The sequence below is a fragment of the Hypomesus nipponensis genome, chromosome 6, assembly GCF_054491055.1.
Source record: "Hypomesus nipponensis isolate SF chromosome 6, ASM5449105v1, whole genome shotgun sequence".
NCBI classification, from domain to species: domain Eukaryota; kingdom Metazoa; phylum Chordata; class Actinopteri; order Osmeriformes; family Osmeridae; genus Hypomesus; species Hypomesus nipponensis.
The window spans coordinates 6,549,736-6,567,922 of NC_140366.1; the positions used below are offsets into that span (position 1 = coordinate 6,549,736).

At 48.1% G+C, this 18,187-nt stretch overlaps 1 protein-coding gene across 14 annotated transcripts in view; it reads right to left on the reverse strand.

Annotated features, from left to right (window-relative positions):
• Positions 1-16: 16 nt before the first annotated feature.
• The window catches only part of fam184ab (family with sequence similarity 184 member Ab), a 44,505-nt gene continuing 26,334 nt past the window's right edge, over positions 17-18,187 (reverse strand). For 4 of the 14 annotated variants that reach the window (XM_084700029.1, XM_084700034.1, XM_084700033.1 and 1 more), the window contains 8 exons: positions 17,346-17,499; positions 16,447-16,574; positions 12,036-12,220; positions 9,507-9,653; positions 6,151-6,268; positions 5,545-5,655; positions 4,434-4,651; positions 18-500 (listed from right to left, as the gene is read on the reverse strand). In XM_084700029.1, coding sequence (XP_084556155.1) covers positions 425-500; positions 4,434-4,651; positions 5,545-5,655; positions 6,151-6,268; positions 9,507-9,653; positions 12,036-12,220; positions 16,447-16,574; positions 17,346-17,499 — 1,137 coding nt within the window. In that variant the 3' untranslated portion in view covers positions 18-424. Of the gene's footprint in view, positions 501-1,480; positions 1,683-4,433; positions 5,141-5,544; positions 5,656-6,150; positions 6,269-9,506; positions 9,654-12,035; positions 12,221-16,446; positions 16,575-17,345; positions 17,500-18,187 lie in introns of those variants that run through there. The other 10 variants (XM_084700030.1, XM_084700031.1, XM_084700041.1 and 7 more) reach the window with 10 other exon arrangements.

Below are 18,187 nucleotides of genomic sequence, written 5' to 3' on the forward strand. Positions count from 1 at the left end.
ATTAGTTAGGCATACAGTATAATATAAATATAAAATATGCGATTTTTCTTTTTAAAATTGGCGAGACATCATTATATCTGTGTTGAGACAGACGACAATACAAACAATTTAATTCTACCAAAATTGCTTAAATGCGGCTGTAACAAAGTTTCACCACTGTGTCATTCTAAACCGGGTACAGAGGACAAGATACCATATTACTCAACCCAACTAATGATGATGATCAGCAGCAGAACGCAGCACTCAGAGAAACGGCAAAAAATAAATAAAATAAACATATAATTACTGTACTAAGAAACCCATCCACAGAGAATGTACTTAATTAATCAACAAAATTAACGAATGGAGTGATAACTTCTTTTTTAGTCTATTTCTTCTGTTTTGTTTCTTCATAGTTTGGTTGCCATGCTGTATCTGAGGGAGGTCAGAAGGTGAAGTACTGTGCGAACCACTCCTGGCGCTGTGGGTCAGAGTCTGGGGATTCCTCAGTCTCAGGAGGGCTGGTCAAAGAGAAAATACATGCACACAACCACAACAAACATAGCAGTTAGCTCCATGTAGGGGACTAGAACTAGGTTACTGCATGTCGCGGATGAAGCCTAGCCCTGACTGAACACGATAGGAAATTGTCACAAGGGCCACCACTGCTGGTCTGTTGGAGCCTTTACTCTACATTAGTATGACTAATATTTGAAAGAGAAAAGGTAATGACCGACTGAAGAAACTCGACTTAAGGGTGACTGGCCGGTGTTGAGGAATGTCTTCTGTAGAAACTGACTGGTCCAGGATAAACTACCGAAGGCTGATTTAGTCCAGGGACAGGGTGAATCTCCAACGTCTTCATCGGGGACATCGCTAACAACATAACTTGCAACTACCCTGATTGGTCAAGGGGTTGAGACTCATTAGATGGTCTGTCTGTGTAATATGCTAATGAGGTTATTATTGCGTGCTTCTGCTATTCAAAGAATATGAAAATGTGGTCTGATGTTGGCTAATATAACTGTGCTGTTTAATACAGCTGAGACCGGCAGCAGACGCTGTGCAGGGTGATCCAGCCTCCGAACATATTAACTCAGCTCATTGCTGAGAGTTCCCCCAGCTTACAATATTAAATCAAGCGTTTCACTTGTACATGGAACCTCGGTGGCCCACCCTGCGAGGGGTGGAGTTAAGGCTGAATTAAGAGAGCGTTTCTAATCCCAGAGTTCAACCCTTGGGATAGCTTGTGTTTGTGCTTTAACTAATTTAGGCATGCATTTATCCAAATCCTACATAGTCTCAAAGTGTGTCAGTGCTCTACATTTCTCCATTGAGAGATTGTCTTTGTCTAGTTTTATGTTTAGTTCAACTTGTCTTAGCCTGTGCACCAAGGTACATGGTTTTGGTTTGGAATGAATCTCATCCTAAACCCTAATAATACTTCATATACTATTGGCAATGTTGACCTGAAACATCAAAAACCCAACACACCACAGTATTGTAGAACTGCAGTATTTTATTTCTTATAAAAGAACAGTTTCTCTCGGCCTACAGCTATCCCCCTGCTGGTCAGTCTGCCTGTCTGCTCAGCTGTCTGGCTGCTGTCTAGGCCCCTCCCTCAGTCTCGGGGCTATAAGGGGTGGAGCCCGTTGACATGCACCAGGTGTCTCCTATCAAGGAAGGGCTTCACATCCGAGAGTCTGGAGAGGAGAAGAGAACATGATGAGAAAGAAGAAACCAGAGAGAGGGGGGGGGGGGGGCAAGGAGAAGAGAGAGGGAGGGGCAAGGAGAAGAGAGAGGGGGGGGGGCGAGGAGAGGAGTTGAAGGGATGTGAGAGAAAGGAAGTGGGATAAGTGAAATGAAATGAGACGATTAAGAATACAGGAATACGAGAGGAGGGGAAGGAGAGAAGAGGCAGGGGGAGGGGAGCACGAAGCGGCTCAAAGGTGGACACAGTGAGAGAGATGGGAGGAAAGCAGGGCTGAAGATAGAACTGGGGGGAAACAGAGAATGAGTGGAGGGGGGAGGGGGGACTCAGTCAGATGCAGGGAAAGAGACAGTGTGGTGGAGAAGCGCTGGGACACCCAGGGGCCATCACCTGACCTGTCAGAGATGCAAGACTCGCATACAGAACAGGGAAGGCTACGTGGAGACCGAGAGACGGGCTTGGAGGAATCGTGTGACTGGACTCTAAACAAGTCATCCGATTTATGAAAATGTTTTTATTTTATTTCGCTGTATGCATTATGTTACAAGGGCATTCTTGAAAATGCAAGCAGATCTCCATGGCCAAACCCCTGTGGAATATAAATAACTCCTGCCCCGACGAGATATTTCTACAGTTGTCATGACAACTGCCAGAGTCATTCGACTCCACGTTCTCACCAGATCAATCATTTGATCAGGGTAAATTATTCATCGGTAATCCAATACTTGGGGTACAGTTGATCAGTGTTTCCCGGTGAGGTAAAATTAATAGGCAAGTCCTAGAATGGCCCACTGTGTCCTTAATCAAACACACCTCATTAACTATCAAATTTGCTTTCAAGTAATGGATGTACGTAATGGCTGGTTGTCTGGTTCTCACTGTTCTACGCCCAAATGTCTTCAACAAAACCCTCCCTCTCTTGAGGTAAATACAACCCAGGCCAGCTGCGTTTTCTCTAAGCAGCAGCTGAGAGTGCTGCTGGGACCGAAGACAGGAGCGAACGATAGCAAAGCTAATTATCTGCTCAGCTGAGCACCATTATTAAGCTGTTCATCACTGCTCTGCCATCTACTAGTATAACCTGGCTCCGAACGACAGGAAGCCTATACCCACAGCTCAGGAAGTTTGGGATAGAACACAGGGCATCAGTGTTCTGTCTTCTACAAGGGGAATGGGTTGTAGCGGTTTGTACGCATGGATGTACATGATTATGTCCTGGTAGTGACAGTAGCTACTGTATGGTAAGGCCCATGTTATTAACTGTGCCCAGGGCCTCCTGTTTCTAAGCAAAGCTGTATCTCTCCTCAACGCTGCACGCATTAAAGGAGTACTTCAGCATCATCGGAATACAAATGTTTATTAGATTTTTTTGGGGTTTGTGTGTGTGTGTGTGTGCGTCAGTGCAGGCGATTCTTGAGAGGAGCCAGGGTGACCTTGACTGTGGCTGAGACTGTGTACGTGTGTGTCTGTGTGTCTGCGCGTGTGCGCGTGCGTGTACAGGGATGAAAAGCCCCATGCCAATGGAAGGCAGCTTCAGGCTTATTTACATACACACAGCAGCATGCAGCAGCAAGGGCAAGAGACACACCCATTTAAAACGCACGCACAGAATGAGTGCAGCCGAAACATAGCCGTTACCATAGTAATGCACAGCATTGCCATTACAAATCATGCACACACAGAGTTTAATTAAACCGTGTGTATGTGCACATGATCCTAGCTGAAATGAGTTCAGCCTGCAGAGCTATAAAAAGGCACAGGAGAGACATTTATTAAGCAAGGCATACATATGTCATTAAAAACCCCTCAGTGTTAAAAACATCACCCCGGCAGAGTACATGACAGAAACACTAAGGAACTGATACAGCGTCATAGTATCTCATGTATACGAAAACCCAAATACAAAAACACAGTACATTTCAAACACAGACAGAATGTGCTGCGAGTGCCACATGCCGGTCGGCCGGGAGAGCCAGAATGAAGGAGTTAAAAACCGACACGGTGGCTCCAACAAACAAACAAACAACATGAGCACAGCGCAACGGGCGAGTTGTATAACTTCCAGGGTTTAACAGAAAGTTTGTTCACGACACATGAAGTGGACGCGACTGGCATGCTCACGCCCGTCAGCATGGTAAGAGACAGTGGAGGTAAACAAAACAACAACAACAACAACATCAACAACATGCTCCTGTTTGCATTCCAATGCCATTTTCAAAGCTCATGTGCCGTAAGGGGCTTGAGACAGGTTGGTTTGTGTCACCATGTTTGTGGACTTGACAGCACAGCTGAAGATATCCTTGTTCTGTGTTTGACAAAGAAACTCCCATGTGACACCGCCCGGGAGATGACAGAGAGGGAGGAATGGTAAACCACAGACCTGCCCACCTGAGGGGCTGAGGTGAACCGTGATTGGCAGAGGGAGTTGCTGCCCTCAATTTCCTGTTACTAGGCGAGGTGAGTAAGTTGAGGGAACAAATTTATCAGTGTCACATTGAGTTCCTTTGTCACAGACAAAGCTTGGGAACAGCAGGTTAGCTGCTTGGGAGGTGAGCTGGGCCAGTAGAGGCCAACCTCAAGCCTTGAGCCTACAAGGTCACAGGTGACGTGTCAAGGCCCCGCCTCCGTGTGTCAGGTCAGTCAGTGTGCTGAGCTCCCATTGGCCCTGGGCCTCAGCTCAAGTTTGTCTGATAAATCGGTTACGTTGAGGGCCCAGGAGGAGGGTGCTGGTGGTGGGGCTCACCTCATGAATTTCTTGGGCTCGGAGGGTGGGGTTGGCGGGGGCAGAGGCTTGCTCGTGTTGAGCTCTAGGTGGTGTAAGGGGGAGTTGGGGATGGGCTCTAGGCGGTGGGGCTGGGGCTGCTGCTGCCCACTTCCCGTGCCCGCGCCCGCCAGCTCCGCCGCCCGCAGGTTGGGAGAGCTGCTGAATCTGGTGGCGGATTTCTCATTCTTTCTCTTTTGCTACAGAGATAGGGGGACAAAAAAAGACAACAGAGGGAAGAAAGAAAAAAAAAAAAATACAAAAAAGAAATGGAGTAATAGGGAGAGCTCGTCGAGCGGGAGAAGGCAGAGAGCTATCGTTGTCATGATGGAGATTCAGAGGGTTTAGAGTGAAGTGGTAGCTGGAGCCTCGACCAGCTGGGACGGGATGGACGCTAGAATGAGGAAGGAAGTAACGAAGGAAGGTTCTGGAGAAATCTGACACAGAATGGCTTGGAAAGCAAAGGAGAACTGGATGTTTGGAACAGGAAGGCGACACACACACACACACACGTACACAAACACATAATGTATAATGTAACACACAACTGAACTCTTGGAAGTTATAGAACTTGGAATGGATTTTTGCTATCCATATCCATGCAGGGCAGGGTTCCATTCCAGTGAGATCGAGCCAGCAGCTTTCATATTGGAATGAGACCAGGTACCCTCCAGGTAGACATGGGCCAGCTAGGTGAGGTAATGTTCTCACTTTCAGTCACTTTCCAATGTGAAGAACACAGTGTTGTAATGGTGATAAACAAATAAACACTGCAGGTCTGCACTGGTCAGCCCTGTAGCTAGTGAAGGGCACAGTATCGCAGGCAGTGGGTCTGGTCTGTTCACAGCTAACCTCAGAAGAAACACTGATATGAAAAAACCCCAACCCATATCCGAATCTCTTCAAATGGCCCAAAATGTAAATTAATGCTGCTCATGTAGCTATGCCAACAGCGCAACAAACCAGAACCCCCCCACCCCACCCCCCACCCCCCCAACCCCGGTCTACTGCGTACACTAGGAACCACAGGGCTGAGCAGAGAGGAGGGTTAGGGGGTCAGGAGGTCAGTGGTGGGGGGGGGGGTCAGGCTCACCTTGATCAGGGGGTTGATGACACCAACATTGGGACTGGTGTTAAACACCTTGTTGAAGTTGGTCTCTCTGTTCACCAGCTCCAGCTGGTAAAACTTCTTATCGTCCTGAATCCGTAATTTGATAATGCATGCCAGAGGTTAATGTTAATACAGGCAAGATCAATGACAAAGGCCATGTCACAGTAAAGGAAAGACCAAGCTAATAACACATGAGGTCATGTGATTATATGTGAGAAAAGTCTTGTAATACATAGACAATGTATGTACATTACAATGTAATGTATAGACACAGAGGACATTTAATAATAAATGGCAGGTAATGTGATACTACATGTCCAAGGTCATGTAAAACAATAACAAATGTATGAAAGCATAAAGATGTAATGTGTACAACAAAAAAGAAACACATCAAAGATTAAAAGTATAAAACATTTAAGTGTCAATTAAGAGTGACGGTGTTCTGCTAGTGTCGGTCAACGGAGATAGTTTTGATCAAATGCAAAGTAAATGCAGCTGAAACACCTGTGGGTTTGTAGGACTAAACAACCTGTGTGTGTGTGTGTGTGTATATGTGTGTGTGTGTGTGTTGTGTGTGTTACCACTCACCACCAGTTTCTTAACCAGGGACTCTCTCTCTGCCACCATCTCCTTGAGCTCAGCGATGACCTGCAGGTCCTCTGGACGGCTCTCTCTGTTCCTGAACTTGTCTTCTGTTCCCTCCAGCCTGGCAGGTACACACGTACACACACACACACACACACGCACACACGTACACACACACACAGGGTTATAGCTGGGGCAGCCCTGAGAACCAGACAGCAGAGAGGAAACTGAACTTCCCTGGAGGCAACCTGTCCACTATTGATCTGCTCGAGTTTTCTACTAGGACGATGAAAGCGTGCGCGATCAGATGCGCGCCAAGCCGAGCAATATGACACAGAGGAGAGAAAAAGAGAGGAGGAGAGAATCGATACTGTCCTCGCGACTGCCTAATAGTGCTGCTGGTTTACCAAGATCAGTAGACAGTTACTGTTTACTACTAGACTAAAGCTGATCAGTCTACTCACACCTCAAGTGGCTCAATGTGCAGCAGGCTGTCAGGACCTCTATTCCTCGAGGGATAATCTACCCTCCGTGGGTTGCGTTTAGACTGACAAATGATTCGCGGCTCAAGCTCCAGCTGCTTCTATCTGCATACTGCGGCGCCGGCCCCTGCTCTAGCACGCAAATGTGACTTCGCTGACCTACCTTGTAGACTCAATTCTGTTCTAGAATATTCTCCAGGTATTAACCTCGAGCTGGAGGTAACCTCTGTGGCTCGGACACAGACCCGTGTCAGTGACTGTTTACCTTCGTTATCTGAGGTGCACATTTGACCCGCCGTTGCAAACAGGCGATCGATGCCAACTGAGATGCAAATGAAACGCACGTCAATTACTGTTACATGTGTTCAAGTGGAACGTTTCGTGAAACGAGGGTTTGGTTTGGCGTAGTTTAAACCAAGATGCTGACGCAACAGCCCTCCAAACCAACAGAGGGTGCCGTAGCAGGAGTGCATGGGTGCCGACTGTCAGTAACCACGTGTCACACACTGACTTAACAGTGCGACGCCAGTGTTACTACGACCTCACAACCTGTACAGCGCTACGGTACCCTTTTCAGACTGAGAGTGAGACTGCTGGTGTGTTAGTTTCCGCTGGGGGGGGAGGGGGTCTCACTGGAGTGTACTACTGACATGGTTGGTCTCTGGCAGGGTGTGGTGCTGGAGAGGGCGACAGTGTGTGAACGTGTTGACAGCGCTGGAAACTAGCAGCCGACTCCAAGCCAATGTGGGGCGCAGGGATCATGGAGATTGGAACAGACAATCCTTCCTCTCTGCCTGGGAGGCTGCGCTGAGATCGTCTAGGCCGTGTTCGCAGAAGTGGTGTCTAGTGGCTGTAGCTGGTTTGTCTACTGGTTGTCTACTGGTTGTCTACTGGTTGTCTGCAGGTTGTTAGAGGGTCATCTCGTGGTTGTAGCTGGGTTGTTTAGAGGTTGTTGCTGGGTTGTCTAGTGCAGTGGTTTTCAACCCTGGTCCTCAAGTACCCCCTGTCCTGCATGTTTTAGATATTTCCCTGTTCCAACACACCTGATTCAAATGAATGGTCGTTAGCTAAAAGCCAACAGGCAGGGGGTACTTGAGGACCAGGGTTGAGAACCACTGGTCTAGTGGTCGTAGTGGTATTGTTTAGTGATTTTCAAAAATCAGCTGTAGACAAAAAAATGTTGAATTTAAGATACCCTGTCATATAATGTATACAAACACCAAAACAAAACAGTTGCCTAAGTGCTGTGTGGTCGCTGTGCAGTTTTCTAGCTGTTGTAGCGTGGTTATCAACCCCCACTGGTGGTTTCATGCCCCAAAGTTGTGACAACCCCCAAAATAAACAATAACCAATCATACAACAGACAGGCTGGCCGGGTCCCTAAGGACCAGCCAATAGATGGGGAGAGAGAGGAGAGAGTATTATTAAATATTCATAAGGCCTAAATAGCAGAAGATCTGCAGTCTCCTGGGACAGGCCCTGGGGAATGAGACTGTCATAGTGATTAATTGAGAGGGGAAAAGATATTGTCTAATGAGTGCTGTTTTATGTCAGATAGAACAACTCCATTTGGACTCATCTGTCTTCACACAACGTACACAACGGGATACATTCATAGCTGGCCCGGCTGAGGTTCTCTAGTGTACGTTTCTTTGGTTGCTATGTGCCAATAGAACTCAGTCTCAAAGTCAAACAACCACCAAGTCAAGCAACAATGCGATGGGAAGGTCTGAGGCCCTTGTTTGTAAATGCGCGTGGAAATGAGCTCAAATGAGTCCAGTTAACAAGGTAGCAATATTGAAACTAAGATCTACGTCGCAATGAGGATGTAGTGACGCGTTTTCAAGGAGAATCATCTAGAGTTCCACAAGTCAGGCCATGCATCAGTCAACGTCACACAAGAAATCCCATCCCGTTTAAGACTGACTTTTAAATGAGCAGGCAGCGATAGGACACCTATGGGAAAGGACCCCAATACGTCCCCTCATCAAAAAGACTGTTGACACAGTCGCTGACTTACCCTGATCACCATGGAAATGACCCTCAGTATACACACAAGGGGCCGACCACTCTCCCCTAAGCTGGACCGGCGCTGCTTCCATCTCTCTCTTTATCTCTCTCTCTCTCTCTTTATCTCTCTCTCTCTCTCTTTATCTCTCTCTCTCTTTATCTCTCTCTCTCTTTATCTCTCTCTCTCTCTCTTTATCTCTCTCTCTCTTTATCTCTCTCTGTCTTCCTCCCTGCTCCAATTCAAGTTCAACACCAAATGAGGTCATTTCTGACAGCACAAAGTCCCTGGGCTCTTGTCTGCCCTGCGCCCTGCCAGAGCATCTGCTGCACACACACGCGCACACACACACACACACACACACACACACACACACACACACACACACACACACACGCACGCACGCACAAACACCTCTTCACCCCAACCCTGGTCGTAGCTGTGCATGGGACAGTGGCCTGCTCTCGTTTGCCAGACCTTTATGTAACCACACTGGCACATGGCGAAGCTGGACACACACTAAGGGTGTGTGTGCGTGCGTGGGTGAGCATGTGTGTCTGACAGAATGTGTGTGTGTGTGTCTCAGGCAGTGCCTGGAACACCTCACCCAGCACTACCAAGGCCCCCTACAGAGAGCTCATCTGCCACTAGAACACACCTATAACTCCAACCTTCAGACACGCACAGCCAGACATGGTCCAACCAGGTGGACACCATCGCGGCCTGCAACATCTCTGCTGTGGCGACATATTCTTAAATCCTCTCTCACACTCTGCTATGGGATCTACGATGCTCACCAGACACGGTCCTACAGTGTTGAGGAGAATGCAGAGGAGTATGGGTGTGTGTGTGTGTGTGTGTACACATACAGGATCTGCAGGGCTGATATCTTGTCCTTGAGCAGCTCCTGGGCCTTGTTGAAGTCGGACAGCATGTTCTGGGTCTCCCGGCTGTGGAGCGCGTGGAACTCGGCTAGCTCTCTCTCCTGCTTCCTGCTGAGGTCCTGCTCATGAGCCCTGGAGAGAGTCCAGAGGAATGAGAGAGAGAGAGGGATGGGGGAGAGAGAGAGAGAGCGAGAGAGAGATAGAGAGAGGGATGGGGGAGAGAGAGAGAGAGAGCGAGAGAGAGATAGAGAGAGGGATGGGGGAGAGAGAGAGATGATCAGAGGAGAAATGCAGCAAAGACACCAGAGAGAAGCGAGAGCAGATATAAACCAGAGGAGAGAACAGAGAGGGGGAAAAAAAGACATCAGAGGGGGAAGACCAGAGAGAGACCAGAAGACAGAAAGACAAAATGGGACGACCCAGGGAGAGAGAGAGAGACCAAGAGATAGAGAAGAGGGATCAGAAACCAGAGCCTTTATAAACCTTCTCAATGAATCTCACTCAATAAGTCCTGTCTCTGCTTTGATGCATATGAGAGTTGACAGTAAGCCAAAAACAGAACATAATCAATTAAAGCGGTGCAAAAAAATAAGTTTAGTAAAATAAAAATGGCAGAGGAGTTCATGTCAGTCAAAGTGATGAGTGACAGCCACTGCTGCTACAAGTATTTTTAAGTCATACGATAAAAAAAAGTAGTTTTTCAAAGTCCTTCCTGATGGCTGATCAACTCTTCCTTAGTCACTGGTTGTGTTTGTAATGCAATACATTTACATATTAAGAGATACAGATCCCAGTAGATAGCTTGCTACTTCTAATTGTATCACTTAATTCTGAAGCAAGGCCTTCTTGAAGTTCTTTAGGGGCTTTGCCCTTTGGGAACAAAAAGTTGAGAGGTGTTGGAGTCATGTCATTTTTCTTTCCAGGATTGTTACGCGAGCCCTATTTCACAAACTGTTAACATTGCAATTTCTTGACTCTCTACCAATCTATTATTCTGGCAGAGAGTAGAGATTGGGTCTTGGATATACATCTGGTCTATGGCAGAGCATCATGGTTAATGTAGTAGTTTCACCCTGCCTGTGAGTGTCCATGCTGGTAGATGATGGTACAAGTGAAAACAGCAGGCCTGAGATGGCGCTGTCAGCACATGATCCACTACCATTACAAATGTAGCATTCAGAGGGGAGCACTTTTCAATATTTCAATTTGTAGCCAATGTTTCAATAATTCATTGGCTTCTTTTCGCAGTTTCGTGACCTGATTAGGTTTATGATCCATGAAATCCTTGGAAGTGCTTCGTTAACAATTTTCTTTACTTTGATATTCCGGCACCGCAGTACGGAACATTCCCGATGTAAAATGGGTTTTCTTCGAACCTCGGCCCACCACCGAAGACGGTCTCACACGGTATCCCTGTGAGGGCCTGATCAGTCGACCTCCACACGCGTCCGCTCTAAATATTAGAGCAATCACAAACTGTCAAGACTCCCTTCTCATCCCCTCTGCATCAATGTTTTATCTACCTTTCATTCCGCGTTCCCCACCACCCACCAACACAAACCCCCCCGTGGTGAAACGCCGTGTCTTTCCAAGAAAAACATGTATATTTGATATGAGAGTTGGTCTCCGTGGAAGAGGGATCGTTCCCCGTCTTGGCTTGGAAAACTGTCGAGTCGCCGCACGGGAAGTACGGCGTCATCTCGTAGCAGCTCGGCCGATACGGCCCCGGGCTCTTTGTGAGCTGTTCATCAGGGACTGACTGACTGGATGACCAGCGTCGCTGGATATTCCACTGCAGGGAGCAGGAGGAGGAGGAGGAGGAGGAGGACACATGAGGTCCGTATCCCCCCTCCCTCCCCCGAGGGACTTGCATCTTCACTCCTTTGTTTGTAGATTTCCTTCTTTTGATCTCGACAATCGTGGAGTCAGCTGGAGCGTTGCATAATGGGATTGTCAAACGTGCTCCGAAAGGACACACACACACACATGCTACACCCACACACGCTACACACCAACACATACACATGCATACGCACAGCTGTGCTATGCATGTGTACAACGCACAAACCATAACCCCATAATTTGTAGTCCATGTTTAGACGAGGGCAGGGTCAATTCTTTCATCCCTCACCCAGGCAACCTTGGACCTAATGAGCTCAAGCCTACTGTCTGACGGAATAATTAATTCATCACCAATATATTATTTAAACATCATTGGTGCATTATTAATGCCTTTTTAGCCTGCCGTGAACAGAGTCAGGAAGGGCATAGATAGCATGATGGACCACATTTAAACCTGGCCTTATATAACCTCTCTCCATCCTTCCTCCTCAGTGTCTCAGCGTGCACACTGTCTCCTGAGGTCACCAGAGGCAACGCCTGGATCGGATTGGCTGACGGAGTTAACCTCCGACCCCTTGGCGTGCTGTACCCACCAAACACAAATGCACAAACATACACACAGACACACACACACACAGACAGACAGACAGACAGACAGACACACACACACACCTGATCTGCTGGTTGGCTTCACTGCGGATCTTCAGCACCTCCTTGCCCTTCAGCTCCAGCTCCTTGGTCAGGGTGCTGATGTTCTCGTTCAGGGTGTGGATCTCGTGGTCCAGCTCGGCGATGTGCTGCTTCCTCCAGACCACCTCCTCCTGCAGGCCTGAGATACGGCCCAGCAGCTCCCGCTCCTGACACACACGCGCGCACGCACACACACACACACGCGCACGCAAACACACCCCATGCACACGGGTGAGCGCACAAACGAGCACAAAGGAAGGAAAGAAAAACTGTCAGCATTTCTTTCTATCTCTCGTTACTTGTAGTGTGTGTGTGTGTGTGTGTGTGTGTGTGTGTGTGTGTGTGTGTGTGTGTGTGTGTGTGTGTGTGTGTGTGTGTGTGTGGGGGTGTTGTTGTGTGGCCCCCCGTGTTGTCCCCGAGGGCCACTCTAATGCCTTCTGACACCTTCACAGCCAAGCCACGGACTATGCTGCACTGTGCGAGTGAGTACACTTTCTCTCTCAGAGGGGAGCTAGAGGATGCGAGTCAACGAGGGGGGAGGAAAGACCCCCCCCCCCCCTCGTTTCCTCCCCCCGTCCTAGAGAAGACCCTCGGCGGCTGGCCCAGCCACACACAGGTGACGCGGAGCCAACCGCTCTGCTGTAATCACCTCCCCAATCTACTCACATTAACACCCCGACTGGCGTGAACGCAATTTCATGCAGTCAGATTAAGATAATGACAATGTTATAGCCATTAAAGCGTGGAATACTGCAGGCTGCTCTCTCGACTCATCTCAACCCCCCCCCCCCCCCCCCACCACCCCCTTCTCTCTCTCCAAATATCTCTCCCTCTCTCTACCGGTCTATCTCTCTCTCTCTCTCTCTCCGTATGGAAAATTAGCCTGAAGAGATGAAGACATATCTTTCAATCAAAAGGATTGTTTCAAAGGACCTTACAGATTCAACCCTGTTCGACAGCATCTCGGTGCTATCTCCATAGCTGGGAGCAGGAGCAGGGGGGTTCATCTTCCAACAGGACAACGATCCTAAACACACAGCTGAGATGACAAAGGAGTGGCAGTGGGACAACTCTGTGAATGTCCTCGAGTGGCCCAGCCAGAGTCCAGACTGGAACCCCATTGAACATCTCTGGAGAGATCTGAAAATGGCTGAGCACGGACGCTCCCCATCCAACCTGATGGAGCTTGAGAGGTGCTGCAAAGCAGAATGGGAGAAACTGCCCCGACATAGGTGTGCAACGCTTGTAGTATCATACTCAAACAGACTTGAGGCTGTAACTGTTACCAAAAGTGCTTCAACAAAGTATCGAGCAAAGGGTGTGAATACTTATGAACATTTTCGTTCTTATTTTTTTGCAAATCCATAAAACATATTGAACAAACCGTCTTCACTTTGTCAATATGGGGTGTTGTGTGTAGAATTCTGAGGTAAAAAATGAATTGAATCCATTATGGAGTAAGGCTGTAAAAAGACTAAATGTGGAAAAAGTGAAGCGCTGTGAATACTTTCCGGATGCCCTGTATGCTAGGACAGAGCATCGCTCACGTCAGCCAACTAACAGCTCATCTGAGAAACATCTCATGCAGAGGAGGAGTCATTACCAGAAGCTTCTACATTAGGCAGAGGCTTTCATCTGACATTAGAAGTGCAGAACGTAAGTGCGGTCGACCATTACTGAAAGTGCACGGTTCTGATATTACTGCCAAGGAACAGCCTGTGTTAAAAGACAGTGTGCAGCAACAACAACATCATCATCATATCTCAATTACAAAAATGTAAATCCAAGCTCGCCCCTACTCTAGTCCAATCTCTTCTAATCACATCTTTGCTCGTCCGCTGTACACTAGGCTAGGGTACGCTAGTCCACTATTGTCCTTTTCTCCACGCTAGTCCTCGGTACTCTAGCCCATTTGACTCCGGGTCCGTTCCACACTAGGGCGCTCTACACTAACTGTCCCCGCTCCTGAAAGCGGGGCTGGCAAGGATGCTGGAACAACACCACTAGTTGAAACCAACGTGGGGACTTTGATGAAGGCACTAAAAGGCACATGTCGTTTTGATTTGGGGAAGATCACAGCGGTGGCATAGCCGGGCAGAAAAACACAGGCTCAGACCGCAAGAGACGACTGCAAACAGCAAGGCCCTTCTGAGAGACCGAGAGACGGCGATTACCATATCAGTGTCATTAAGGATGAAGGTATGCACGCAGCTACACACGGATTCATTTCCCACGCAGCCGCTCACTCACAAAACATGGCCTTGCAGGGGTGTTTAACAAGGTTTTTTTCAGGATGGGGCGGTCTGACTTGAAATGGCTGGAACATGCTGCATTCTGTTCTGTTCTCTGTGTGTGTGTGTGTGTGTGTAAGAGGCACTGGGAGAGAACAGGCTAAAGGCAAGGTTGATGTGCTGGCGTGTGCATGTGTGTGTGTGTGTGTGTGTGTGTGTGTCCTAGATGTGTCAGTGCTATAGGGAGCCCATCTATGGCTCACCACATTTGAAAGGATTTTTTCCCAACCCACCAATTACATATTGCGTAATACGATGTCCACAAAAGGTTGAACATCATCTCTGAAGTCTAGGAACACGTGTATCAAACACACACAAACCTTCATTTGCATGCCTGCCTGCCTGCCAACACACACACACACACCTATTTTCAGCTTGTTTGAGGACTGAGTGGGAGGTTAACCGGATGAGGCATCATAATCTCTGTGTTGTTTTCCAGGGACAGTCAGCGGATCTCTACTCAGCAGGGAGAGTCCTGCTTTTGCTCTCTGACCTCTCCGTCGCCTTGGTAACGCACAGGACGAGCGTGTGGCGCGTGACGCGTGACGCGTGGCTTAGCCCCAACATCTGGATGGCGATGCGTGCGGCCAGGGGCATTAGGGGTAATTAGCCAGATATCCAAGCGGGCAGACCGTGAGAGGGGTGGGGGGGGGGCTGACTCAAACAGCAGGTATTTACGGTTTGATACGAGCCGCTGCTGCGACACGTGACACAGCAGCTGGGGCTGTGGTCGGAGTAGCGGCTAGCGATTAGCCTTTGACACATTTTAGCCAGGCAGCCTCAGTGGTTCCAATTCCACACGTAATACCTGCTTAGCCTGACATGCCTATATGGAAAACAACAACAACGCGGTCGACGCCGTCCCTTTGACCTCAAGGTGACTTCTGACTTCTCTGGTTCTGTCAGGGATCTAGATCTAGCTGAATAGCAGCAAAGTGAATTCAGGCGGCTTAAGAGTTTATTTGACTGTACATACTGTCACAAAGACAGAGACGGAGAGGGAGAGAACGAGACAGAGAGAGGGAGTGAGAGAGGGAGAGAAAGAGAGCAAAACAGAGAGAGAGAGAGAGAGAAAGAAGGGAACGTAGAGAAGGGAGCGTAAGATATAGAGAAAGAAAGAGGTAGAGAGAAGAAGAAAGAAACAGGAGACAGAGAAAGAGAGAAAAAGAGAGGGAGGGCGACGAGAGAATGGTAGATATCGTTGGCCTTGGCCTGTGGCACATTCCTTTTAAGCTCCAACACACAGTAGTAAGAGTGGGTCAGACCACACCAAGGCAAGCGTACGCTGCAACAAGCCAAATGGCACTTTCTCATTTGCAACAGCCGGTTTGTGTGAGTCAAAGCTGTCATCAACGCTCTCTGGAGGCCAGTATGACAGGACCCCTCTAAAAGCTGGCATGCTAGCTCTTAACGCATCTCACACACCAATCCACCCACACACAGGCCCGCACAGACATCATACACAGACATTTGCTAAGGCACAAGCACACACACACACACACACACACACACACAAGCTTTAGAGGAGTGAGAGGACTGTTGCCAAGGGAGACGTATCTCCACTCCAAGCTAGCCTTTAGTGTTGAACATTTCAGTCCACAGAGGGCACACACTGAGACTAGTCTAGTCTGTTGAAGAGAGCTGATCTCTCCATCCTATACTACTAGTCTGCTCTGCTAACCAGAGCTAGTCGCTCGTGTACTAGCTTCATACTTTACTATCCTTCTCTACGGGTCAAAAGTGACTGTTAAAGATGCTCACTGAGTTGTGCATGTTTGACACAGAATCTAGTAAGATTGACTCTTAAACACTGCCAAACTGCCCGATCACATTTAAGTGCAAACATGAGCTTGCATATGCTTAAAACAAGTACATCTGTCTGTCAGTGTATTCACTTCATAAGATTTCTTAAAATGATGTCCTGTTCCCTTCTCCATGAAGTCACTAGATAAGCCCTTTATATTCGAAACAAGTCCAACTAGATTTAAAATCATAATACACGATTATCACACCGTTAGATGTACAGGTGTTGTGGCCTGGTTCTGCCATGGTTGTGGCCAGGTTGTGGCCAGGTTGTGGCCTGGTTGTGCCTTGGTTCTGACCTGTACTCGGCTCTGCTCCAGGGCGTTCTCCAGCTCCAGCTTAGCGGCCGCCGTCTCCTGCTGGTGGGTCTGACGCAGGTGCTCGATGGCCGACGCGTGGAGGTGGTTCAACTCTGACCTCAGGGAGGCTGAGGAAGGGGCGCATGGGTGAGAGAGGGGAGGAAGAAGGGGGGCGGAACAACAGGCAGAATGATGCATGGTTGAGAGATAAAGACCTCAAATAAAAAGAGGGTGAGTGGTTTTGGTGCCCCGGAGAGCTTCTGTGTTAACCAGGGTCTGCAGAGGCCGTCCAGGTTAATTACACCAGATTCATCACCCAGCAGATCTACTGTGCCTGAGAGGGACACCACTGTAGCTCAGTACACTTGGGTTACAGTAGCAGCCTCGCTACCTCAGGGAGGTGTGGTAAACAGGGCAGGTTGGATCACTGTGAGTACTGTTACTGCCTTGTGGGACAAAAAGTCCCAAGAGCATGGCTCTTTACAAATCGAGCGTGTTGTAACTTATTAACAGGGATATTTGTGTCTTTTTTGTTGTTGTTGCAGTTTGTATTTCACATGCTTGTGTTTGTGTGTGTATTCTCAACCTACAGGAGTTTCAGTTTTAATTTCATGAAAGACTGACAGCAGCCTTCTGGGTGAGCTCAGCTGATGAAGCGCTCGTCTACAATATGTTCCGGAAACTGCAAAATGAGCATGCCTAAATTGGCTCTAATTCAGTTACACGAGGCCCAATTTACGTGAACATATTGCTGGAAGACAATAGAAATGTGTTGTTGAATACAGTTGTTGGAACAGTCATCCATAATAGCAATTGCAGTGGTGGTGCCAGTCCCACGTGAGAGACAAGCCCCAGGGTATCAGCGTGAGGACAGTCCTCTGGTGGGCCTCGCGTCTCACCCAGCATGGCTTTGCCCTCGTCCTCCAGCTCGAAGCGCAGCGTCTGCAGCTCCTGCTCCGACTGCTGCTTCAGGGTCTCGATGCTCTGTCTGTGGGCCTCTCTCAGAGACTGGAGCTCCATGTGGTGGTGCTGCCTCAGACGCTCCTCCAGCTCCTACACACACACACACACACACACAGGTTTGTTTTTCTATCGTAGTGGGGCTCGACCATTCACATCCATTTGAAGTTGTGTTATCTCTAACCACCAACTCTGAAAATTTGAAGTTATGAGGCACAGAAAAAGGGCCCAACAAGGTCAAGTTTTTTACTTGAATATCCTTGGGAGAACATTTGGTCCCCACAAAGGTAGTTGAACAAGAGCAGACACATGAAAAACCAAGACAGACAAACAGACAGGCGACAGAAGTGTGTGTGTGAAGAACTAATCTGGGGCTGATAATTGCAGATTGTCTTCGGGTAGACAAAGTCAACCCCATGGGTGACACTTCACTGATTAGGTGACATGACAGCTGGCTAACAGTTCTGTTTGCCTATATTTAAATGACAGCACCATATCCCCAAATGAGTTGATTAGGTATTTCACTTTGGGAGTGACAACACTGATCTGCAGCAGCAGCCACAGTAAGGGGTCTTACACAGGAAAGACAATGAAGACATGATATTTTAGGGTTTTGTCTTGTGAAGAGGACAGTATAGTTGGTGAACGATGTGGCTAGGTAGATTACATTAGCTAACCCCTAGGGTTAAGCCCTTTTTTTGCATATTTGTTAGATTCTTGTTAGCTAACTTGATAGATTTTCAAAGGATACCCAAGTTCTTCAAATTAAATGAGGTTCTCC